Raw genomic sequence first — 22029 nt, 5'->3', positions numbered from 1 at the left:
ATAAAATTGCATATTCTATGCAATGTTTTCAAAAACACAATAGAAAATATGAAATATATAATTTCATATCTATAAACATGAAAACCCAAAACATATGTATGTATATAAATAAAACTATATATATATATATATAGAAACCAAAACTTGTGTATATATATATAACTATATATATATACGAAGAAACCAATAAATGTGTGTGTATAGATAATTGAGCTTAGAGTACTTAACACACATAATATAAATCCTAAACTAAATTACCCAAGCTATGATCTTGATCTTCATTGTAGCTCAACTTGGTTAACTTGCGGATGAAGCTGAACTTGGATCTTGAACTAGAATTGCATTAGCTACACCGACATTCCGCCAACCTCCTTTGGATATGATCGTTGAAGCTCTATTCCATCCATCCTCAAACTCGTTGTTTGCCTAGAATAAATACGAAAATACAAACACTAGACAAACAACATTAGATGTAAATTGTTTGTAAATCATCATCAAAACAAGAAGGCCAACAATCTCCCCCTTTTTGATGATGACAAATAATTTACAAAAAGAAATATATGCATGAAGTAAACAATTTATATAATTTATAATTCACATGCATATAAACAAGAAAGAATATACATATACTCACAATATTTCTCCCCCTTTGACAACATCAAAAAGGGGACAAAAGAATTAAGAGAGCGAAAGCTCCCCCTATCAATAAGCACGGGTGAGTATCAAACATAAAAAGATATAGGGATTGCTCCCCCTATCAAAATGCCATATGGAATATATGAAATGAATATCATGGCAAACATATGTGAGCATGAATAAATAATATGCCAAAAATCACTCACATCCAAGAGATAATGAGAACACATAAGAATATGTCAATATGAAAATAGTGTCTCATTAACACAAAAATTATAAAAACCATATAAAAGAATAGATTTATGAAATCAAAAGAAGAGGAACATGAGAATCATGCAAAAAGTTTTCAAATGAAAACAAATCAACCAAAAGAAATCATAAATCAAAGTTTAAATCCAAAAACAATGTTTGATCAATAAAGAGAATTTTCTTTGTGAAGTTTGATCAAACCATATATGGAATACATTATAAACCACGAATAGATGATCCATAAGCACAAACACATAAATATCATCATATAAGTGAATTATAATGAATTCAAAAGCAACAAATCAAAACACAATTTTTAAGAGAGGCAACAATTATATCAAGCTCTTGAGCTTGTTCCAACCCATATAATCATTCTAGCATCCGGTAAACATGATTTAGGAATAAACACCCAATAAATCCGGAGGGTTATATAAACACAAACCTCTCATCAAAATCAAGACTAATAATTATGAAAACAAAAGATTTGATAAAAGAAAAATTGTTTTCATAACCAAAAGATCTTAAAACATAATTTTCAAAAACCAAGACAAAGAAAAAATAAAAATACTAAAATTCTTGGTTTAAAATCAATTTTGTTTTGGTACCCAAGTAATTTTGGTACCAAAAGGTTTAGGCTACCTAGAGGTGGCTCGGCCTTGGCCGAGCCACCTATAGGTGGCTCGGCCTTGGCCGAGCCCCCTTAGGCGTGGTTTTCCGTTTTTTTTCGGTTCAGTCCGTGATCCGGTTCTGTGGTTTGATTTATCCGGACTTGAATCGTTGACTTGATTTGGCAGTAAATCTGATTCCTGATTTGGTAGTAAATCCACTTCTGAGTCCGAAACTGATCTTGATTCGATCGTGATTCGTCCGAGTCTGCCCTTTGATGGATGACTCGTTGACTCTTCAACCCGTTAGCTTGATTCCGCACGCGAGTGGATCTATTCCGTTGTTTGCGTACGATTTGTTAACCTCGTCGTCTCGTTGGTTTGTCGGTTTGTGCTGAGCTGTGCTAAGGGATCTATAAGCAATTTTATACGCCTACAGATACCCCCTCCAAAGTATTTCGTTCTTTTATAGAAGAGTCTGGAATACTTTGGATATGATTGTCCCATCCTTCGGGATATTTGGAGTGGCTTCTATTCTTGATTCCTTCAATCCTTCAGGCTATTCGGTGCTTTGTCGAATGTCTGTAAGGTTTTCGGTGCTGCATTTATTGTCTGACCGTTGTCGGAATTTCGAATTTGAAGTCGATTCCTGATTTTATGATCTTTAGCTCATGTTTGTTGGTTCAACATAGAACTGACCCTCGAATGTTGGCGTTGAGTCTTTATTTGCGACGCGTTGTCCGGCGTAGTGTTGCTGAGTTATCCTTAAGAATATTTAGAAAAAATATTCTCCAGGAACTTCTCAACCAAAAATAGGGAACAGTTTATACTCATATACCTTATTGGAGTATTAAGAAGCAGTTTAACCTCATGCACTGTTGGAGGATTGAGGAGCAGTTTATACTCATATACTCTTCGGAGTGTTAGTTCTTTCATTGCAACGCATCCGGTTCAACTTGGTTTGGTCCGGTTCAACTAAGCTTGGTTCAACATTATAAAAAGAGGGTTTTTTCTCCTTATTAGGCCCCCCCCCCTTAACCTTTTTTTTACTTTTCTCTTCCCTCGAGCATCCTTTCTCCCTCAAAACTTCATAGTTGCATTAGATCTAGTCTTCCTTTGAATCTTTGACTGAAGAATCCCTCAAAGATCTTTATATAGAAATTCCTCTCAGGCCCCTCGAGCACGTGGTCTGAGCCTCTTTTAAGATTTGATTTTTGTCGGATCTTCGAGCTTTCTTTCAGGTATATCCTCCATAATTTTAGCATATTTCATCCTTAATTCAATTTATGAATTTGTGGGATCGCATGCGAGGGTTAGGATTAAGATTTGGCGCCTCGAGCTCACCTTTCAGGGGGGAGAATTGCAAAAAAGAGGAACTTTTTTCTGGATCTGATCCCTTAATTTATTTTGCAGGTCACCATGTCTCGTATTGCGAGGGGTCAATCCTCTACCACGTCGGCTGATGGCGCGCCTCCCTCTTATGCCGGTGAGCTATTTTTTTTGGAAATTTACAAATTAGTCCAATTTTTTTGAAAATTTGCAAATTGGTCCTTTTTATCCCCATTGTTCTCCTTGGTGAGGCAATCGGGAAGAGCCTTGATTCTCCTTGGTGAGGATCGACGCTTTAAAGATATGTTTTGCTTGGTCAAAATCATATCTCAATATAAAGGGGGCGTTTTGACGCTGCATTGTGCCTTATAAGGCAGGGATATATTGTCGATATACCCTATCTTATAAGTGCATAATGTGGCCAAATCGTCTCACCCTTTATAAGGCAGTGACTCTATCTTACCTATTCGTAGGATGAGTTCAACTTCCTTTTATAATTGAGACTAACAAATGTTTAACTGTTTATTTCCAGTGGGATATCCTTCTGGAGCGTTCTCATCTCATGTAGTATACGGGCGTCGTGGCGAGTATTATTCGACTTCCGACGATTTTCCCCCTATCCCAGTCACTCCTCGGTTTGCTTCGGGCACGTCGACAGAGGTCGTCCAAGTGGTGAAGGAAGGTGGACATCGAGCTCTTCGCCAGTTGATTACAGATGCGCCTTTCGTGAAGGATACCAGTTCGATTCAGCCTCTCAGGAAGACCGACTTTTTATTTGGCGACTCTGCCAGAGATCCGGATGCAGTGTTTATTGATGTCGAGCAATGGCTTCATAAAACTGGCAGTGGTTTCATATATTTGCCGATGATTCCTCGGCATCGTTCGTTGACTGAGCTCAGGCGTCAGGCTGTGACACGGGAGATGTCGTGGCGCTTGACGGAGGAGCATGAGAGCGTTCACTGCGGCTACATCACTCATCAGGCAGCTCCTGGTTCGAGCAGGAGTCATATCACTGGATTGCATCCTGGAGTATTGGGGTTGGATGCACCGCCGCGTAACGAGCTTCTTGCCTCTGCTTCTACTTTGAAGAATCGCCTCGCTGCTTTAGGACAGGAGATGCCTGCGACACGCCACAGGTTTTATGGTTGGGTCCATTCTTTGGACAAGCTTTGGTGGACTCGCATGACGAAGTACGTCTTGAGCCGATGGAGCGAGGAGTTGCACGCTTGTGGTCTGTATGCAGCCGTTCGTGCCACCATGTATGGTTTGCCTGTTAGCGCGAAGCATTTCTTCGCTTTGTGCGAGCTCTACAACCCGGACTCGAACACTTTTCTGACCCGGCAAGGGGAGTTGGGCTTGGCCCTCCATGAGATGCACAGGATTTCTGGTTTGCCCATGGGACAGATGCTATATCAGGAATATTTTCCCTCCAACCAAGAATTAAGTCAGCTGAAGGATCGCATGCCCGACTGCTAGGAGACTTTTTTTGACCTCACATGTCACTATCATATCGCTTTGGCGCAGTCTGAACCTTTAGCGAAGAGGGCTAAATCCCATGTGAGCCAGAAGCAGTTTGCATCTTATTTGTACAGGAATCTAGAGAGCAATTCTGGCGAGGCTATTTGTGAGCTGGCACCACTCACTCCTTCAGGGGTTAATAGTCTACTGAAGAAGGTTGATGCTCATTCCTATACCATTAGCAGTCCTGAGAGTGGTTTTCCTACAGGGACCAAGTTTAAATCATTCTTGTGGCATGCCACCGCGCCGATTCGACCGATGACCCTTCTCGCCGGTTACCTCGCTATCTAGTTAAAGAAATGCGTGGTCCCATATCAGTCTAGTGATATCTTGCCATTGGAGGTGCTCTACCCAGCGGTTTAGCTTGCCTACAAAAAGGAACTTTCGCTTCTTCCGGTGATGGTGGCTAACATTCATCGAGGGCTTCGACAGATTTCTAGTACTTTTACACGGAAGGAAAGTGAATCACCGACTCAGATTCCTACTATTAAGGTGGAGCTTCCGTACACTTATTTGATGGCTTGGTTCGTCCTTCATCGTTCTGATATGATGTCAGTACCGTATGCCACAGACCCCTCCGCTCCCCTACTACAGTTGTTTGAAAATGGCAAGTGGGAGGGGCGAGGATTCCCTGACGTCAGACAGCAGCTACAGGTCCACAAGTGTTGGGCATTTTCCACTTGCTTTCCACAGTTCTCCGGCCGATACGGCGAGTGTCTGATTGATGAGGAAAAGTTGAGGGGGTATCGAACTCATTTGGACGTCGGCTGCTTTAACTGGCTGGGGAACATCAGGCCGGGTTATCTGACTTTCCGGGTGAGGAATCAGTGTTTCATAGAGCCATACCTACCCTGCCGATTCGCTCGCCAGTTTGGCTATGATCAGCTTTATGTCGGGAATCCACGTCAGCAGCTTCGGACCCACGGCGGTTTGGTGGACGGTCTTCGTGCATGGTTGTGGACCGTGACGGGCTGTACTGGTGCTAAGTTCAGTCTCCCGAGTTCTGAGCGGCAGTTGAACCTCACCTTCTTAAGCTGCAAGTGGTTGTTAGCAGCTAATAAAACTGTCCCCGTAAAGCCGATCGCAGAGCTAGAGGCTGAGGAGGCTTTTCAGGCTGATTCTCGTATGATTTGGGAAAATGCTCGATCACAAAGGGCACGTCACAAGACTCGTCGGATTGACGAAGAGGGAAAGAAGATCTTTCATTCTGCTGATGAAGCTTCAGGCGGAGATCTTGAAGATCACGAGGACTGTTCTGAACGAGGTCAGTTTCTTACTCTTTCCTTTTATCTTCCAGAATTATTAAGCCTGACAATGGTTTGATGTTTCAGGGACCACAGCTGACCAAGATGAAGGGTTCCGTCCTTCTCCCCAGGCGAGACCTTTGATTATTGTCCCTGCTGCTAGGCGGAAGAGATTAGACCGCAAGCCGCGTGTAGTTTCGCGAACATCTGATATGGATTTGGCCGGTGACGATCCTGCTAGTGATGGAGGTAACATCTACCCTATAGACCAGTCTCTTGATCATTCAGAACTTTGACTCACGCTTTTCCATCTCTATATAGGAGAGCGTGGGGAGAGCGAGATGAGTCATGATCCTGTTTTTCACGATTCTACATCTTCTGGTGAGCCCGACTCACCGCACCAGGTAGAAAAGCCTGTAGAAGCTGGTGACATTAGGGAGACCATCGATGTAAGACCCGGTTCGATGAATCCAGGTACATCTACCATTAACAATACACAAAGGAGTTGAATGATTTGGAATTTGTGCATTCCCTAATTGTCTCTATGCTTCTTGCTCTTTTAGATAATTTGCAGGAGGCAAACGTGGATCTTGGGAATAGAGAGGCTGACGCACCCATAAGAGGTAACTCATTTCTATTGGTCGTAGTCTCTTTATTCTCCTTTCGTACTTATATTCTCTTGTGTCAGATTTCTCGACTGATGATTTTGACGAGGAAGGCTTGCTTGTGGACACTCCTATGCTCCACTTTATGTATGGTTCTCCTCAAATTGATGACCAGTTGCCTGGAGATGTATTTCCTGAGTCTACGCTCCCTAAGAATCCCGAGGATGGTTTTTCTGAAGGTACGTAGCTCTTCTCAAGTTAATTATAGGACCAGTCAATTTTTGACTAATGCAACTATAATATGATGCATCTGAGAATTCTATTTTGTATTTGACAGGAGCTTTTGTCGAGACTGATCCTGTTGAGCCGGCTGTGGGACCAACTACACCAGTTGATACACCCCCTGCCGTTACACCTCCACCACCCCCGGTGATTCAAGGGGAAGAAGGTATAACCTGAGCAACTGAGGAATGTCACCCATTTCTTCATCAAGGCTTTTGACGGATTTCTCCTTGAGAAGATCATCATTTGCATAGAAGTCCGCTCTTTCTTCTCCTTCGTGAATGCTATGATTGGCAAGCTCTTCCACGGCGGACTTTCCCTTCACCAGTTCAAGCCATTCCTTGATCTTAAGATAAATTCAATAAGGGATGCAGGGTACCCAGATCTGGCGAAGTCTATTGTTGATGATCTTGACTGCCTAGAGCGTGAGCTTCAGACGTTTCGTGAGCTCCGGGATGCAGGTGCCTCTTCATTCATCGCTGCCGAGTTGGATACTCACTTACAGACATGGCGTGATGCTAGGTTTCTTGCTGAGTTCGACATTCAGGTGCAGCGGGACCGGGTAGATCGAGTTGAGGCTAACCTTGCTATTAGGTCATCCTCACTCGACGAGCTTGATTCTTCCATTGCTTCTTGTGAGACCCAGATAGACCAGCTCCGAAGAGAACTCCGTGAGAAAGAGGAGACTTTGAGTATTCTTCAGATGACGAAGATACAGGATCAGCAGGCGCACACCGCTTTATCTGATGAGCTGAAGTCCTTGAAACAGAAGTTGGTTGAGACAGAGGAGGTTGCTGAGAACACTTTAGCCACCACCAAGGAGTCCATCCGAGTTGAGTGAGGCAAGCTTATGATGAGAAGCTGTCTAAGCTTAATCAGCAGATTTTTGGTCATGTTCTTGATGTATGATTTCATTTGCTGAATGTCTTGACTTTTGGTCCTTTTAGTGGAACTGGTTTTTATCTTTATTATGATTCCTCATTCCATTTGAAATGATTGACCATAATACTTTTAGGATTTTTGGCAAACCCTCAGCCATCAACGGATTTGATTAGCCTTTACCGACTACCGTTTGAGTCGGGCTAGCATGCGAATTGTCTAAATCCGTTCCGCATGTAACGTTGTGCTAAGAGAGTGAATTCTCCTAGACTCGGTGCTACGACTTCACTAATAATTATTTTTATCTTTTAATTGCAGGTTAATGAAGAATAAATCTCAAACTCTCATCTCTCAACAAAAACCCATTGATTAAATGAAGAAATGAAGCAAAGAAGCACATTGGAAAATCAATTTCCAAATTATCCAAAAGTCCAGAATCAAGCCGAGTAGCCTGTAGAAGCCGGAGAAAATCAAAAATCCAATATGAAAAGAAATCATATTCAAAATGGTTGGCCACAAAGAAACGACGATATCTCCCAATCCGGAAGGCGGAATTTAACATATAATATATGAAAATCGCCTATCTCGACGAGACGAAGCCAACCGTGAAGTCAGATTTTTATTAGGGCATCGATGCAGGCATTGATGCCGGTATCGATGCGAAGTCCTCCAGATTTCATCAACGGCCACTACCACATTTGAGGCCTATGGGGACGGTTCTGAACCGTCACCCTAGGCATGGAAACCGTCACACTAGGTCTATGGGGACGGTTCTACATCCGTCTCGTTTGCAGCCGTGCCCGTAGGTCTAATGGGACGGTTTATGCTCCTAGTGCAACGATTTGTAAACCGTCCCCAATAGTACCATAAGGGAACGGTTGTGCTAAGGGGTCGGTTCTTAGTTTAGAGCAAGTGGAACGGTTGTATATCAAGGGGAACGGTTTTTAGGTTCTAAGCAACGGGAACGGTTTGATAGCAAGGGGAACGGTTTTTAGGTTCTAAGCAATGGGAACAATTTGATAGCAAGGGGAACGGTTTCTATGGGGACGGTTTTTATACCAAGGGGGACGGTTTCGAGCTTGACCTAAGAGGACAGTTATATTGTCTATAGGAACGGTTTTGTTTGTGATCTATGGGGACGATTTTTATACCAAAGGGGACGGTTTTTATTTTTTACTGATCAAAACAAATCACCCAGATATCACACATCAGTCCATCACATACAAAGAAACAATAGTCCAAGTTTTACACACAAACTAACCAAACTTTAGCCTTAATATAATGAACAATTCATTACAACGAAGAACAATATTATAGCAATAGGATTAAGACAATTCTTCACAAGTTTTACAAACAAACTTACCAAATTAAGCACATATCACAAATCCTCCATGATTAAAACAAAGAGCTACTACTTAATCAAAAGGTCAAAATGTCTCTATTGAGACGATTAAGTTCTAAATCTTCACAACAAATAAATTCCCCCAAAGAGCGACAAGCATGGATCTTCAGATGTTTTCCTGCATACATCAAGAAAAAAAAAAGAGTAAGCACAAGTAGAATAAAATGCACTGTAATGGATTCAGAGCATCCATTCCTACTTTGATCATTACAAGGTGATTTGTCTATGGAAACATGTGTTTTGCCCTCCTGTTTTAATGAGGAGCAGTTCCTTGATATAAGAATGTGTATTTTGTGCAGATAAGCAAGCCTCAGTGATTTGAGGGTGCTGCATTGTTACTTGGGTGTCCAAAATGATTTATTATTGACTTTGATTTAAACTAAGAAGGATATTCTCAACTAAAAAGGGGTATCACATTTATGTTCAAACCACATTAGAAGAAAATTCATCAGTTATTTCTCCAATATCTCTCAGTTATTTGCTAAGTAAGCTTTGTTCTCCTCTCTTAGTTTGCTTTAGCATCTCAGTTCCAGTGAATTCGTTTTCTTATAAATGTTTCTTACATTTGTTGACACGTAAGTTTCTGCAAAAAACAGCAATACATTCTAGTTAGTACACCAATTAAATTTTTCCCCCCTTGCTCACCTCATTGATCTTCTCACTAGTCTTCCAAATGATTTTCTAAATGTTTCATATTCTCCTCAATCGAATAACGTTGACATTGGATCTAGTTATTTTCTAAATGTTTCTTATTCTCCTTAATCGAATAATGTTGACATTGGAGTTAGTTATTTTCTAAATGTTTCATATTCTCCTTAACCGAATACTAAAAAAAATTACTAAAAAGAAAAATCAAGACGAAATGAGGTATATAACACCTCATTTCGGACGAACTAAGAAGCAACCAATCCAAATCAAGTTGTCATAATACACAAAAAAAAAAGATATAACAAAAGAAAAAACTACCTCATTTCGTGGCTGATGGCTGCTTGCAGATGAGCGAGGATGATCATGATTTCGTGCACTACCACCTTGCTCAGGTGATCTTGTGCGTGCAATAAGTCTTGCAATAGCCGCCGGATCAATTGTTTGCCCAAGTGTTTCAGTCAAGAGCTCGGCGAAACCATGAACCAAATCTGCCTTCTGCTCTTCAAACTTTTTTGTCAACTCTTGCTCAACTTTTTGTGATATAGTTTGAACAACAGATTCTGGAACTTGCTCGGAGGGATCCATGATCTTTTTATTTTTATTCTGGAGCATGGTTTTAGTGACACCCCTCCCCCTAAGACGTACACGTCCAGGATGTTCATCTCTCTTGACTAAATCCCATGCATCATCAGCTTCATCTTGAGATTTGAGTTCTTCTAAAGCACCCTGCATTAGCAAAATTTATATTTAGTTGCTATGCATGTTATATGAAAATTAGGACCTAAAAAGCAATATATGAATATTAATATTTAGGAAATGTGGCACATACTATCAAATTGATTGTTTTCTCTCTTTGTGGATTTATCTTCTTTTTACGGGTCTCAATAAACATTTCAGCTTCACTTGGAGGTCTTCCCAACTCATTTTCCTATAATAAAGACATGATAGTTAAAATATTGATAAATACATTAAAAACGAACAAAAAGAAAGGATGCAGTTAATAAGTAACACTAAAAAAAATTTGAAATACCATTTTTTTGGGAATCCTCGCAAAACTTATTGTCCCCGTAGTGTGCACATATTCTAGACCGTCACGATTTGCTTTGTTGGTCTCACTTGTTTTCTACACATATAGAAGGAACGTGGATTTAAACAACAACCAGACCATTAGTATGAAACGATAAACGAGTGAACAAGAAACGATAAACGAGCCTATAACTCCTGTAAGTATGAATTCAATAATTTATATATGCAACATAATAAAATACATAAGGGTTTGTCCATGTCCATGTCCAGCTAAATAAAATAGTAAGAATTATTGAATAGTAATTACTAACTAGTAAGTAGTAACATAGACAATTAATCATCAAACTTTAAACTTTAAAGGTTCAAATTATGGCATGTCCTCAAAATGATATAGGTAATAAGGTACACTACAACAAGAGAAAAAAGAAAAAAATCAGTCCAAATTTAGTTAAGGATTATGAACTTCAACTCCAGGAGTCAATTTCACAACGCAAAATAAATTTGCGTATCTATAGCAATCAGTAAGTCCATGAACATAACCCAAATAACATCATTAAATACTTTGAATACCCTCATTCCTACTTCGAATCAGATTTGGTACTTCTCCCCCTTGCAAATCACTGTATCAGCAATTAAATGAACTTGCCATTGAAGAATTACAACCCCTTGCCTGCCTATATAAATTAAGGGAGGAGAGATATGTGAGGGAAGCAATATCCTTTCAAGGAATTAAAAGAGGAGCAATGATCAACAAACCTCTGGAGCTTTTCCTAAGGGCCATCTATTTCAATTATGTATATTTTGTTTCATTTATTCATATCTATTTCAATTATGTATGTGGTCTATAATTTACCAGGAATTGCCATGGCCTAATAGCTTTTAGTGCAAAAGAAAGAAACTTAGAAATTTCAAGAATCAAGCACATATCTTATAATCTTGATTGCTATAAGCATGTTAAAGCAATGTTACAATTATTAATTAGTTGAACTACTCCATGCTTCAAAGCATGTCTTTTTCTCATTTACCTTTGATTGTTCGGAATTCCAGAATTTGAGCAAGGCTTTAAATTCTATTTCAGGTATAGTATTTGGCCGTGTCTTTAGTCTTTGTTTGTCATTTTTGAACCCGTCAAAACACTTCTTCTTCAATATAGATTTCCAGCGCCTCCATGCACAATTGATAGTTTCTAGGGTCCATTTTTTTCCTTCCTCTGGAATGTCATATTTTTCCTACATTAACATAACTTGACAATTAAAAAATTTGATCATAAATACTTGATATAAATAAGAGGGAAAGAACAACAGGAAATTAGCGATTAATTATAAAATTCGTACCTTAACATAATCCCATATTTTTTCTTTATCTTTTTCTTCAACTTTGTGCCAATTTTCCTTATCTAGAGGTGCAAAACTTGAGTTTCTTCCAAGTGTGCCTAAGAAACTGCTAAGTTCACTGCATGCCTTATCTGACGGTCCGATAGGTTGTCCATATCCATTTAAAAAAATAACTTGTCGATCATGGACACTTCGTGCATGAATTTTTTCACATTTAGTTTGCCCTCGATATTTTTTAGGTTTGTCTACCACTTTATTGGCTACCTGTCTTGTTGGTTGTTCCCTTAAGTCCTCACCTCCTTCAAACTCGTTTGTAATATCCTCCCAAATATTTTCCTCTTCATCTTGGTCATCATGTTCACTAACATCTCCTTCAGCATCTTCTATGAAATCCTCTCTAATATCTTCCTCTTCATCTTCTATGTTGGCCGAGTGTTCTCCTCTTGCTATCACCTTTATTTGTGCATGATTGTGAAGTTGTTGTCGTGCCTTACTAGATTGTCCCTTTTGCTCTATGATTTTTTTCCGAATATCTCACTCCGCATTTTCTATTTCATCCAACATTTTCTCCTCTCTCGATTGTCTCATACGGATCATTTTCTTCTTTGTCTGCACCTCTAACTCTTTTCTTTGTATTGCAATATTTCTAGTAGGTGGTTCACATATATTAGGCGCATGCTTTCTCATAATATCCATATTATTTACCCGATTATGTTCTTTTGAGCGCACTTGTGGACATGTCGTTGCCACATTTGTAATCTGTTTCGGAGGATAAAAGGTTCTGTTTTGCTTCTTTTTGTCACCACGCCCATATTCTGCGCTCGTAACCTACAAACAAGGAAAAGTTAAAAATTTAATACAGTAAGAGAAAGAAACTTAGAATATGCAATTAAAAATCAACCCAACTTACCTCAAATGATCTCTTCTGTTTTGAAGAGGTTGACACAGAATTTTTTTCTGCTTCCATGTTTTTGTTTGTTCCCTGGTAACTCCAAGGACAAAAGATACATCAGAATGCATATGACTCAGGACACAAATGAAGCATTATATATTGTTCCAGTGCTACTGTTCAAAAATGTTCATAAGTTGGAAGAAACCTCATTTCATGATTTACTATAAACACCACATCTAGTGCTACTATTTATTGGTTTTACTAGCTATTGTGTAAACGGCTTTTATGTCTTACAGTGGTGGGAGTAGTTTTTATAAAAAAGAAAAAAACCTACAAGATCTGTTTTCTCTTGATAAACATCAAAAAAGAGTTAATGCAGCTAACCAGCACATGCTTCAATACCTATAATTATAAAGAGTATCAGTTATATCTGTTCTTAATTAAAAAACATACTCATGGGCTTCAATTCAAGGCATATGGTAATGCCTCTTTACCCAAAACCTCTCAGAAGCTTTGTTGTGATAACACACAAGCACAGACTCGTCTCATTCATCGTATTTATCAAAAACTTTAACCCAGAGCTCCTAGAACCAATTCACATTTCAAGCCTTATGATTTGATAATCATCATAAAATTTGTTCCCGGGTATGTTTTCATCAGAGAACAGGAAAAATAAATGCTAAAAGGCTTTGATGTAACAGTCACCATATAAAATTTATTTCAACAGAAAGTACACAACGTCAAGTTCAAGTGAACTATCCTACTGCTTCTATAGGAGTTATTGCCTTACAATTTTTAAGATCAAATAATAAACAGAAAGATATCAGGGTGAACTTTTCCTCAAATTACAAGTCATAAGAATAACTCAAATACAAAAGAGGGGAAGTCAAAGAGACCACATAAATAAATTCTCATACTAGTGGGCAAAACAGAATATGATTGTTAGTTACAAAATCCTAACCTGCAATCTTGCAAAAATTCTGCGTTCTTTAAACTACTAATTCATACTCAAATCATAAAGAAAATGACAAAGTCTATTCAACCCATATACTCAAAACATAAAGTTCAAAGCTCATTTCTTTCAAAACATACAGAAAGTCTCATGTCTTTACTCCATCCAATCCCAATATGTTTCATCAAAGTCACTGTCTTCATCACCTTCCATTATATTATCATCATGAATATATATATTTGGAGGAATGTCAACAATGGACCTCGGCACATCATCTCTACACCAACCCACATCATCAATGTCATCATTACTAGTGGGGATTAAATCACTGACAATGTCATTACTTTCAACCCAATAGTCACCTCCATGTGTAGCACCAATATCACGGTCAATATCATAAATATGACTAGGAAGCTTCTTTAAAACATAATGCCAATTCTTGTTTGCCTCTTCAACAGGATCCTTCACATAGAAAACTTGATGAACTTGGCATGCCATGACAAAAGGGTCATTTATATGGCCTTTGTTATTAAAATTGACGCGGATAAGCCCATATTCATCTTCTTCTGAATGAAACCAGTCACATTTGAATAGCACAACACTAAATTTGCCCCAATAGTCTATTTCAATGATATCTTGTATGACGCCATAAAAAGTAACATTTCCAGTTTTAGGATTATGGTCCTTTGAACTTGCATAACTGTCTACTTGACTGGTTACAGACACACCACTATTCTGAGTTTTGCATGTTTCATCACGCGCCTTGATGTGAAAAGTACAACCATTCACATAATAGCCTCTGTATTTTTTTGCTACAGAATTAGGACCCATTGATAACCATTTTAGATAATCAGGCGCTGATTCCAACTCAGATACTCTAGTTTTAAACCAGTCAGTGAAGTCCTTGCTGTGCTTTTGAGCTCCCGTCCATTTATTTGTTCTGCCTCTTTTTCTTGACTGGTTCTCAATCAAAAGTTTATGTTCACTGCATAACAATACAAAATACATAGGTCTATAAAGTTAAATATGGACAACAACATTAAAAAAGAAGTAATAATTAAGTAATGAATCATACCGTATATAACTATCAACTTCATTGTTATCACAATTGTACAAGGCATATCGATGTGCATTAACCCAGTCAACATTATCTAATGTAAATGCTTTGCCCTTTCTTTTCCTCTTTCCTCCCAATGGATGACCTATCTTAGGAAAAATTGGCGATGTCTCTTCTGCAACATCAACTCTCTCATACATACTTGTGTATCTATTAAATCTTGTCTTGACACCATCATGCATATATAATGAGCAAAAAGTTAGGGACTCTTCAGCTAAATATCCTTCTGCTATGGAGCCTTCAGGAGCACTTCTATTACGCACATATGACTTTAATCTACAAAGATATCTCTCTGTTGGGTACATCCAGAAGTAGTTGATTGGCCCACAATCCAAAATTTGTTGAACTAAATGAACAGGAAGATGAACCATGATGTCAAAGAAACATGGTGGAAATATTTTCTCAAGTTGACAAAGTATCTCTACGATCTCAGACTGCAAGGATTTAAGTTCAACTGGCTTGAGAACTTTGCTGCATAAACCCTTGAAGAAAGCACCTAATCTGATGAGCGGAATAGCAACACTCCTAGGCAAACTTCTTCTTAATGCAACTTGAAGTAAATATTGCATGAGAAAATGCGCATCATGAGTCTTATACCCAGATATTTTCTTCTCCCTCAAATTTACACATCTTGAGATATTTGATGCACAACCATGAGGCACTTTTGCATCCGCCAACACTTTGCAAAACATTTCTTTTTCCTGTGATGTCATAGAAAAGCAAGCTTTCGCAAATGTAACACGACGACCATCAGCCGACTGCACAGGATGAAGATCTCGTCTTATGCCCATTTGTTGTAAGTCAAAGCGAGCTTTAACATGATCCTTCGTCTTTCCTGGAATGTCTAACAATGTGCCAACAATATTGTCACAAACATTCTTCTCAATATGCATTAAATCTAGCATGTGACGACATCTATTATGCTCCCAATAAGGTAAATCAAAAAATACTGACCTTTTCTTCCACGGACAATTTCTATTTGCTTTTTTCTTTTGCTTTTTTCCAAATTCATTGACAAAATCAGATAATTCATCTATAATTTCAGTCCCAGACAATGATATCGGTTCTCTTCCAAGCTCAATGTCACCATTAAACGATCTTTTATTAAATCGCCATGGGTGGTCATCTTTTAAAAATCTACGATGACCCATATAACACATCTTCTTGCTATATTTTAAATACTCAGAGCATGTATTATAATTGCAATAAGGACAAGCCAACCTGCCTTTAGTACTCCATCCGGACAACATTGCGTATCCTGGGAAGTCACTAAAGTCTTTCTAAGCTTTGCCATCAGCCGGATGCCTTAGAATCCCATCCTCGATGCGCTCCTTAGAATGCCAACTCATAGATTTAGCAGTTTGAGAACACATAAATAGTCTTTGAACTCTAGGTTTTAAAGGAAAGTACCTCAAAACCTTTACTGGAACATTATGCACCTTTTTAGTTGGTTGATTGGAGTCATTTGCTGCATCATCCTTCTTTGGCTTCCACCGAGAAGCACCACAACTACTACACTTATTCAGTTTCCCATTTACATTTCCATAGAATAGCATACAATCGTTAGAGCACGCATGTATTTTTTCATAATCGAGACCCAAGTCCTTGACAATCCTTTTGGCTTCATAAAAAGACTTTGGCAACTTTATGTCTGGAATTGCTTCCCTCCACAAGGTCAGAGAATCATCAAATGCCTCATTGCTTAGTCCATGTATGCACTTATGCAAGTATAATCGAATTATAAGAGAGTTTGGAAAAGGTTTTGCATCCTGGGAATAACTCTTGCTGACCTTGCCTTCCTTTATGTCTTCTTCATCGTTATCTGAAAACTCTTCTATTGTGCCTCTAAAAATATCATGTAGTAATCCGCCTACATCATCATGAGTACGTGCATCATCATCATCACTCTCGCTATGGACGTTCAATCTTGATGGCAAATCCTCACCATGGAAAACCCATTTGTAATAATTATCTATAAAACCCTTGACAATTAAGTGATTGCAGACAGTATTTCGCTGATGCCAACAACGATTAAAACAACCACGACAAGGACAACATATTTCATTCCCTTTAGCTGCTTTTGCAAATGCTTTATCAAGAAAGTCATTCACTTTTTCAATATACTCGGCACTTACGCGAGAAGTATTATACATCCATCCTCTATCTCTATCCATGATTTGTATCTGCTAGAGAAAAGTAAATATATTGAGACATCAATAATATATATCTACTTACTTATAATGTATAAAAATTCATCAACTAAAGAGTTTGCATGTATAATTGGTATTGTTTCATTATTGTTCACTTTAATGAGAAGGATGACGAGCAACATATATAATTTTTCTTTTAGGTGTTTACCAGCAATCTAATTATAGAGGTAAGTAATCTCCAAACATGTTGTTTCACTGAATTTGAGATGACATAAAATAGAAGTTGTGACAACAATTGAAGACAACAATTGAAACTATAAGCAGATCTATAGAAGAAGTATCAGAGCCAGAGATATGTGGCCAAAGCTCATCAAGCCCCAAGCAACCTGAGCAAATGCATAATAAAGAAATGGCTTGCAGCAAGGAGTCACTCGAAAGCGATAATGTAGGCAGTAGCATTCTGGATTTTCATGAAATAGGGCTAGGATTAGGTCATGAATCACCGGACAGCGTTTTGGGCATTGCCATTACGTACTGTCACTAGCTATACAAGTGTAGTAGAAGGTGATGACAAGAAGTCATCTGATGATGTTGTTTCATCGCAGAATTCTGTAGCTTCATCTCACAGTTCGTCAGAATTGCCAGCTCAAACAACTGAGCAGTTTAAACCAAGTCCATCATTGAACTCTGAAGCTGATGAGTTGCTAACTAGACGAAGGGGCAATGGCGTCAGTTCATTCAGAGAGCTTCTGGAGATGGCAGATGGAAGAGTGTTGAATAACTTGAAAGCTACTGGCAATGAAGGGAGACTATCCGCAGATCATAGTGGTTTTATTGACTGGTCAAGTTTGTGTGGTACTGCATACAGTTATCAAAATTTCTCAAGCTCCGGATCTTTGAGAATAGAGAGATCTGATGTTTTCATAAATGATTATAACCAGTCTAATTTGCATCCATCTGCTTTTGATTTAAATCAAAGGACTATTAATGAGACAACCAACAGGCAATTTGGTGTATATACAGAAAGTTCAACCAACGTTAAAGCTGCCCCTCATGCAGAAGTTCATTTGGAAACAACTCACCAAGCAGTTAAAACTCCTCAACCTTACTCAAATTTACACGATGACAGCCAGAGGAACAATTTGGGTGCCGGAGATGTAGCTGAATCAAAATTAAGAAACGAAGCAAACACATCCCAAAAGGTTTCATCTGAAACTCTGAACAAGGAATCAAAGGTTAAAAATGGAAAATTTGAGAGTGAGAAGAAGACCTATGATTGGGATAGTCTGAGGAAGAAGGTACAAAAGGATGGTGCAAAAAAAGAACGGAGCAGTGACGCAATGGACTCGCTGGATTATGAAGCATTAAGGAATGCGGATGTAAATGAAATATCAAATGCTATCCGTGAGAGAGGGATGAACAATATGCTGGCTGAACGAATTAAGGTAAGCCTAGAAAAATGTTCTAGACAGAAGTTATCTTTGAGTTTATTTATATACACATACTGCTTTAAAGTTTATTCAGTAAAACAACTTTGTTCTTGTGGTGACTGGTTTTCTTTTTAAGTAATGACAAAAAATTTGAGATGACATAAAATAGAAGTTGTGACAACAATTGAATAATTTGACGAGACCGCTATTGATGGCATTAATGACATGAAATTATTGGAAGAGTCTTTTCTTTCTTTCTTTTTCTTTTTTTTATCTTCAACTTGCAGTTATAAAATAAATCTGAGGATCTTCTAATAAATCTAATAAGTTCTCATATATGATTACTATTTATCTAGATTTACGCAAATAGATCCATTCACCATTACAATATCATGTGTTTAGATATGACCCTTAATGTCTAGATTTACGCAACAGATGCTCGTGTTTCCACAAGAATAGAAATTATTAGATAACTAGTAATTACACTGATGATACGTCCTGTGTAGTTCAACAAGTGAAGATGATATAATATTTGAGATATTAGCCTACAAACTAGCACGTAAAAGCTGCAGTGCTCGGTGTTGGTTTTGAAAACATTGAGACATAGATGAAGGTAGACATTTAATTCGAAAACGAACCCCTTACTAGCAAACTTCTCAATTTTGGAGTACACTTAGGCCCTTAATAATATATTGTAATGAGTAAAATTAATAGATTATTGGACAAAGTTGTAGGAAAACTTGATGAGAAATGACCTTGGTTGTTCAGAGAATAATCAAGTATACATACCGTCTCTAGGAGGGGCTTTTACGATTGTATTAAAAAGAGAAAGACATGAAGCGAATTAAAACACATGAAATGATATATTCCAAGGGTCATTGAGTATCTGTATAACTAGGAGATCTTGTCATAATAATTCTCATAGAATGATTAAAAATAGACCTGCTTTCTCAATCCTTCTTTCATAGAAAAAATTTAAGCTCACCTCAATACTTAATTGCAGTTTTAAATGTGTTCCATATAATTTTTAATCACTTGACAAAAGTGACTTTACTTTTTCATTTTTGAGGGCCATCCATCTCAGGTATTATATCAAATTACTATGTGACTGGATTTGACAGTTTGCTATATAGTAAGCTTTGCTAGGAAGAATGATGCAGTTATTAATTTGGATATTTTTCCTATTGTTAAATCCAATACCTTAAACCTCAGTTAACTGCTTTAATAATAGCTTTGATAGCTATTTCTTAAATTGTTTTCATATACTCCATTCTTTCTCTAATTAGCTGCCTAATGAGGGCCTTTCTTCCCTTTGAAGGTGAAGGAAGTGTCCTTGATGTCTTCACTTCTAAAACTGCATATATGGCTCTCAACATCATTTTCTGCCCACTACAGAACGTTTTTGTTTCAAAAAGCACTGCTTAATAATTAGTACTAAGTTCAATATAAAAAAATTATTGAGAAGCAATTTTCAAATATATGAGATAAAAATGCCAGTAAGAAAAACTCCGTAGTATATGGTGATTTTTGCAATGTAGATATGCAACTAGTTTGTGATGGTAAACTGAGGTTATATGTCCTCATTATGATATGTTTTCTAAAGCTGAACTTGATTTGTCGTTACCAGTTATTTTGTTAGAATTAACCAACAAGCTGAACATTGGTAAGTTACATTGGTTTCTTTCAATAATTGATGCAAAAATGCGGTTATCTTCTCGTATTTTATATAGTTATACATGTAAGGGATCATATCTAAATGGATTAGGTGCAGTCCTAAGAAAGCCTATAACCCTTAATTATCACATAAAAATTATTAATCATCACAAAACCTACCACTTCATAAAAAAAATACTCCAACATCATTATTCGGCTAGTGAGCCCACTGTAGATCCCGATAAAGTAAAAAAACCAAATAGAATGATCAACCGAAGGCTATAGCGAAGAGCATAAACAGAATAAATAGAGAAAATAAATTAATTTAAACAAAAATTAAAAACATATACCAATTCAATTTTGCGGATTGACCTTGTCCAGTAAGGATGTAGAATTTCCAACCACTTTCAATGATCAACCAAAACAACAAAGCCCTAATTTGTAAAATCAAATAAAATTTTCATTAAATAGAGAAAAAGAAAAAAAATTGAAACCCTAGGTTTGATGACTGAAAAGGAGAGAGATATACCCCAAATCACAAGATGATAGAGAGGGGATAGCGACGAGAGGCGCGGCTGACGGCGGAGGCGCGGCGAACTGACGAAGTGAAGGTGGCCGGCGGCGAACGGAGGCGTCGACGAGAGGAAAAAAGAGAGCGGCGGACGTGGTTCTGCAGAGGAGTCGACGAGAAGAGGAGAGTGGTGCGGACGGTGGACGCGGTCTTGCCACTTTGGTCTAGTTCTGCAGAGGAGTCGACCGCAGAGGATGAGTGGCAGACGACGGACGCGGTTCTGAGAGGAGTCGACGAGAAGAGAGGAAGATGAGAAAACCCTAGAACTATCGGGTGAAGAAATTTTAGAGTTATCGGGTGAGGAGCGGTTCTGAGAAACAAATATATTTTCTTGAAAAAGTTTGCGCGCGAGTCCTTAATAAAACCGTCCCATTAGCCTACCAAAGTTATTTTTTTTCAAGCCTAATTCAAGCCCAACACTTTATTTTGAACTGTTGTCTTAGACTCTTTCGTGACGATTGTAACCGTCACACAACCGTTCCTTTAGGAGGCAAAGGAGACGGTTTTGAACCGTCCCCAAATAACCGTCCCCTTATATCTATTTTGTGGTAGTGGGCCGAAATTGCATTCTTGGGGCTCAAGTTTGATCCAATGGCTCTCATTCACTGATGTTTACTATAAATGTGACAACCGTGTCAAGTATTGTATTCAAGATATCGAATCCACGGGAATTTTTGTAGAGAGAAAATATGAAATCGTTCTGTATTGTGTGCATACAATAAGATGTAATGAATGTGATTGTGGAAGAGATTGAGGAGTGAAAATGCGGTGTTGATAATGCAAAATAGTAGATGAGATTGTTTTGAAAAAAATGGTATGATCAATAAGGAGAGGAAAAATGAAAAAATCAAGAAACAATGAAAATCAAGAATGAAGAACAAACATTCAAAAATAAAAGAAAATGCAACGAATTAAGCATGGTGGATTCAATATAGATATGGATAATCTAAAATAAACCCACATATTTAGAAAGGGCTGATTCGCCCAGGGTTTCTAGCTAAAGCGAATGCAACAAATAAAAATAAAAAATAAAAACTAAACCCAGAGGGTTCTAGCCTCAAGCGTGAATAGTGCCAAAAATAAAATCTAACTACAAACAACATTACAAAATTATTAAAAATAAAATTGCAATGAATTAAATTACAAGAAAATAAATCTTAATCTATAAGCATGGAAATAAATCTAAGGACAGAGGTATTAGCTCTGGGTTATTTAACAAGAAAAAAAATCTAAACTACAAGCATAGAAATACAATCTAAACTAATAAGCAATAAAATGAGAAAAGAAAAAATAGCAAACCCTCAAATAATTCTCCATCTTCATCTTCATATTCATCATCAAAAAACGAGAAGAAGAGAAAATTTAAAGTGTGACGAAAAAATTATTATTAATAATTGCAACTAAAGTTATAATTTTTGGAAGGCCTTCTCAATTAAAGAGTAGGCCCTCCTCTCCAAAAGGCGAGTTTACAAAATTTCACACCTCCAACCCCTCACTCTCAACCCCT

At 38.0% G+C, this 22029-nt stretch overlaps 2 protein-coding genes across 2 annotated transcripts; both read right to left on the bottom strand.

The window, feature by feature from the left end:
• On the bottom strand, positions 13758-15869 carry LOC109839277. The gene is made up of 2 exons (XM_020407706.1): positions 14677-15869; positions 13758-14586 (listed from the first exon to the last, which is right to left on the bottom strand). The coding sequence occupies exons 1-2, from the start codon at positions 15867-15869 to the stop codon at positions 13758-13760; spliced, it is 2022 nt and encodes a 673-aa protein (XP_020263295.1).
• Positions 15999-16892, bottom strand: LOC109839276. Its single transcript, XM_020407705.1, has one exon. The coding sequence runs from the start codon at positions 16890-16892 to the stop codon at positions 15999-16001; it is 894 nt and encodes a 297-aa protein (XP_020263294.1).

The sequence above is a fragment of the Asparagus officinalis genome, chromosome 4 (genome assembly GCF_001876935.1).
Source record: "Asparagus officinalis chromosome 4, Aspof.V1, whole genome shotgun sequence".
NCBI lineage: Eukaryota > Viridiplantae > Streptophyta > Magnoliopsida > Asparagales > Asparagaceae > Asparagus > Asparagus officinalis.
Note: the sequence above shows the minus strand (reverse complement) of the source record. Positions and strands in the feature narration are given on the sequence as shown.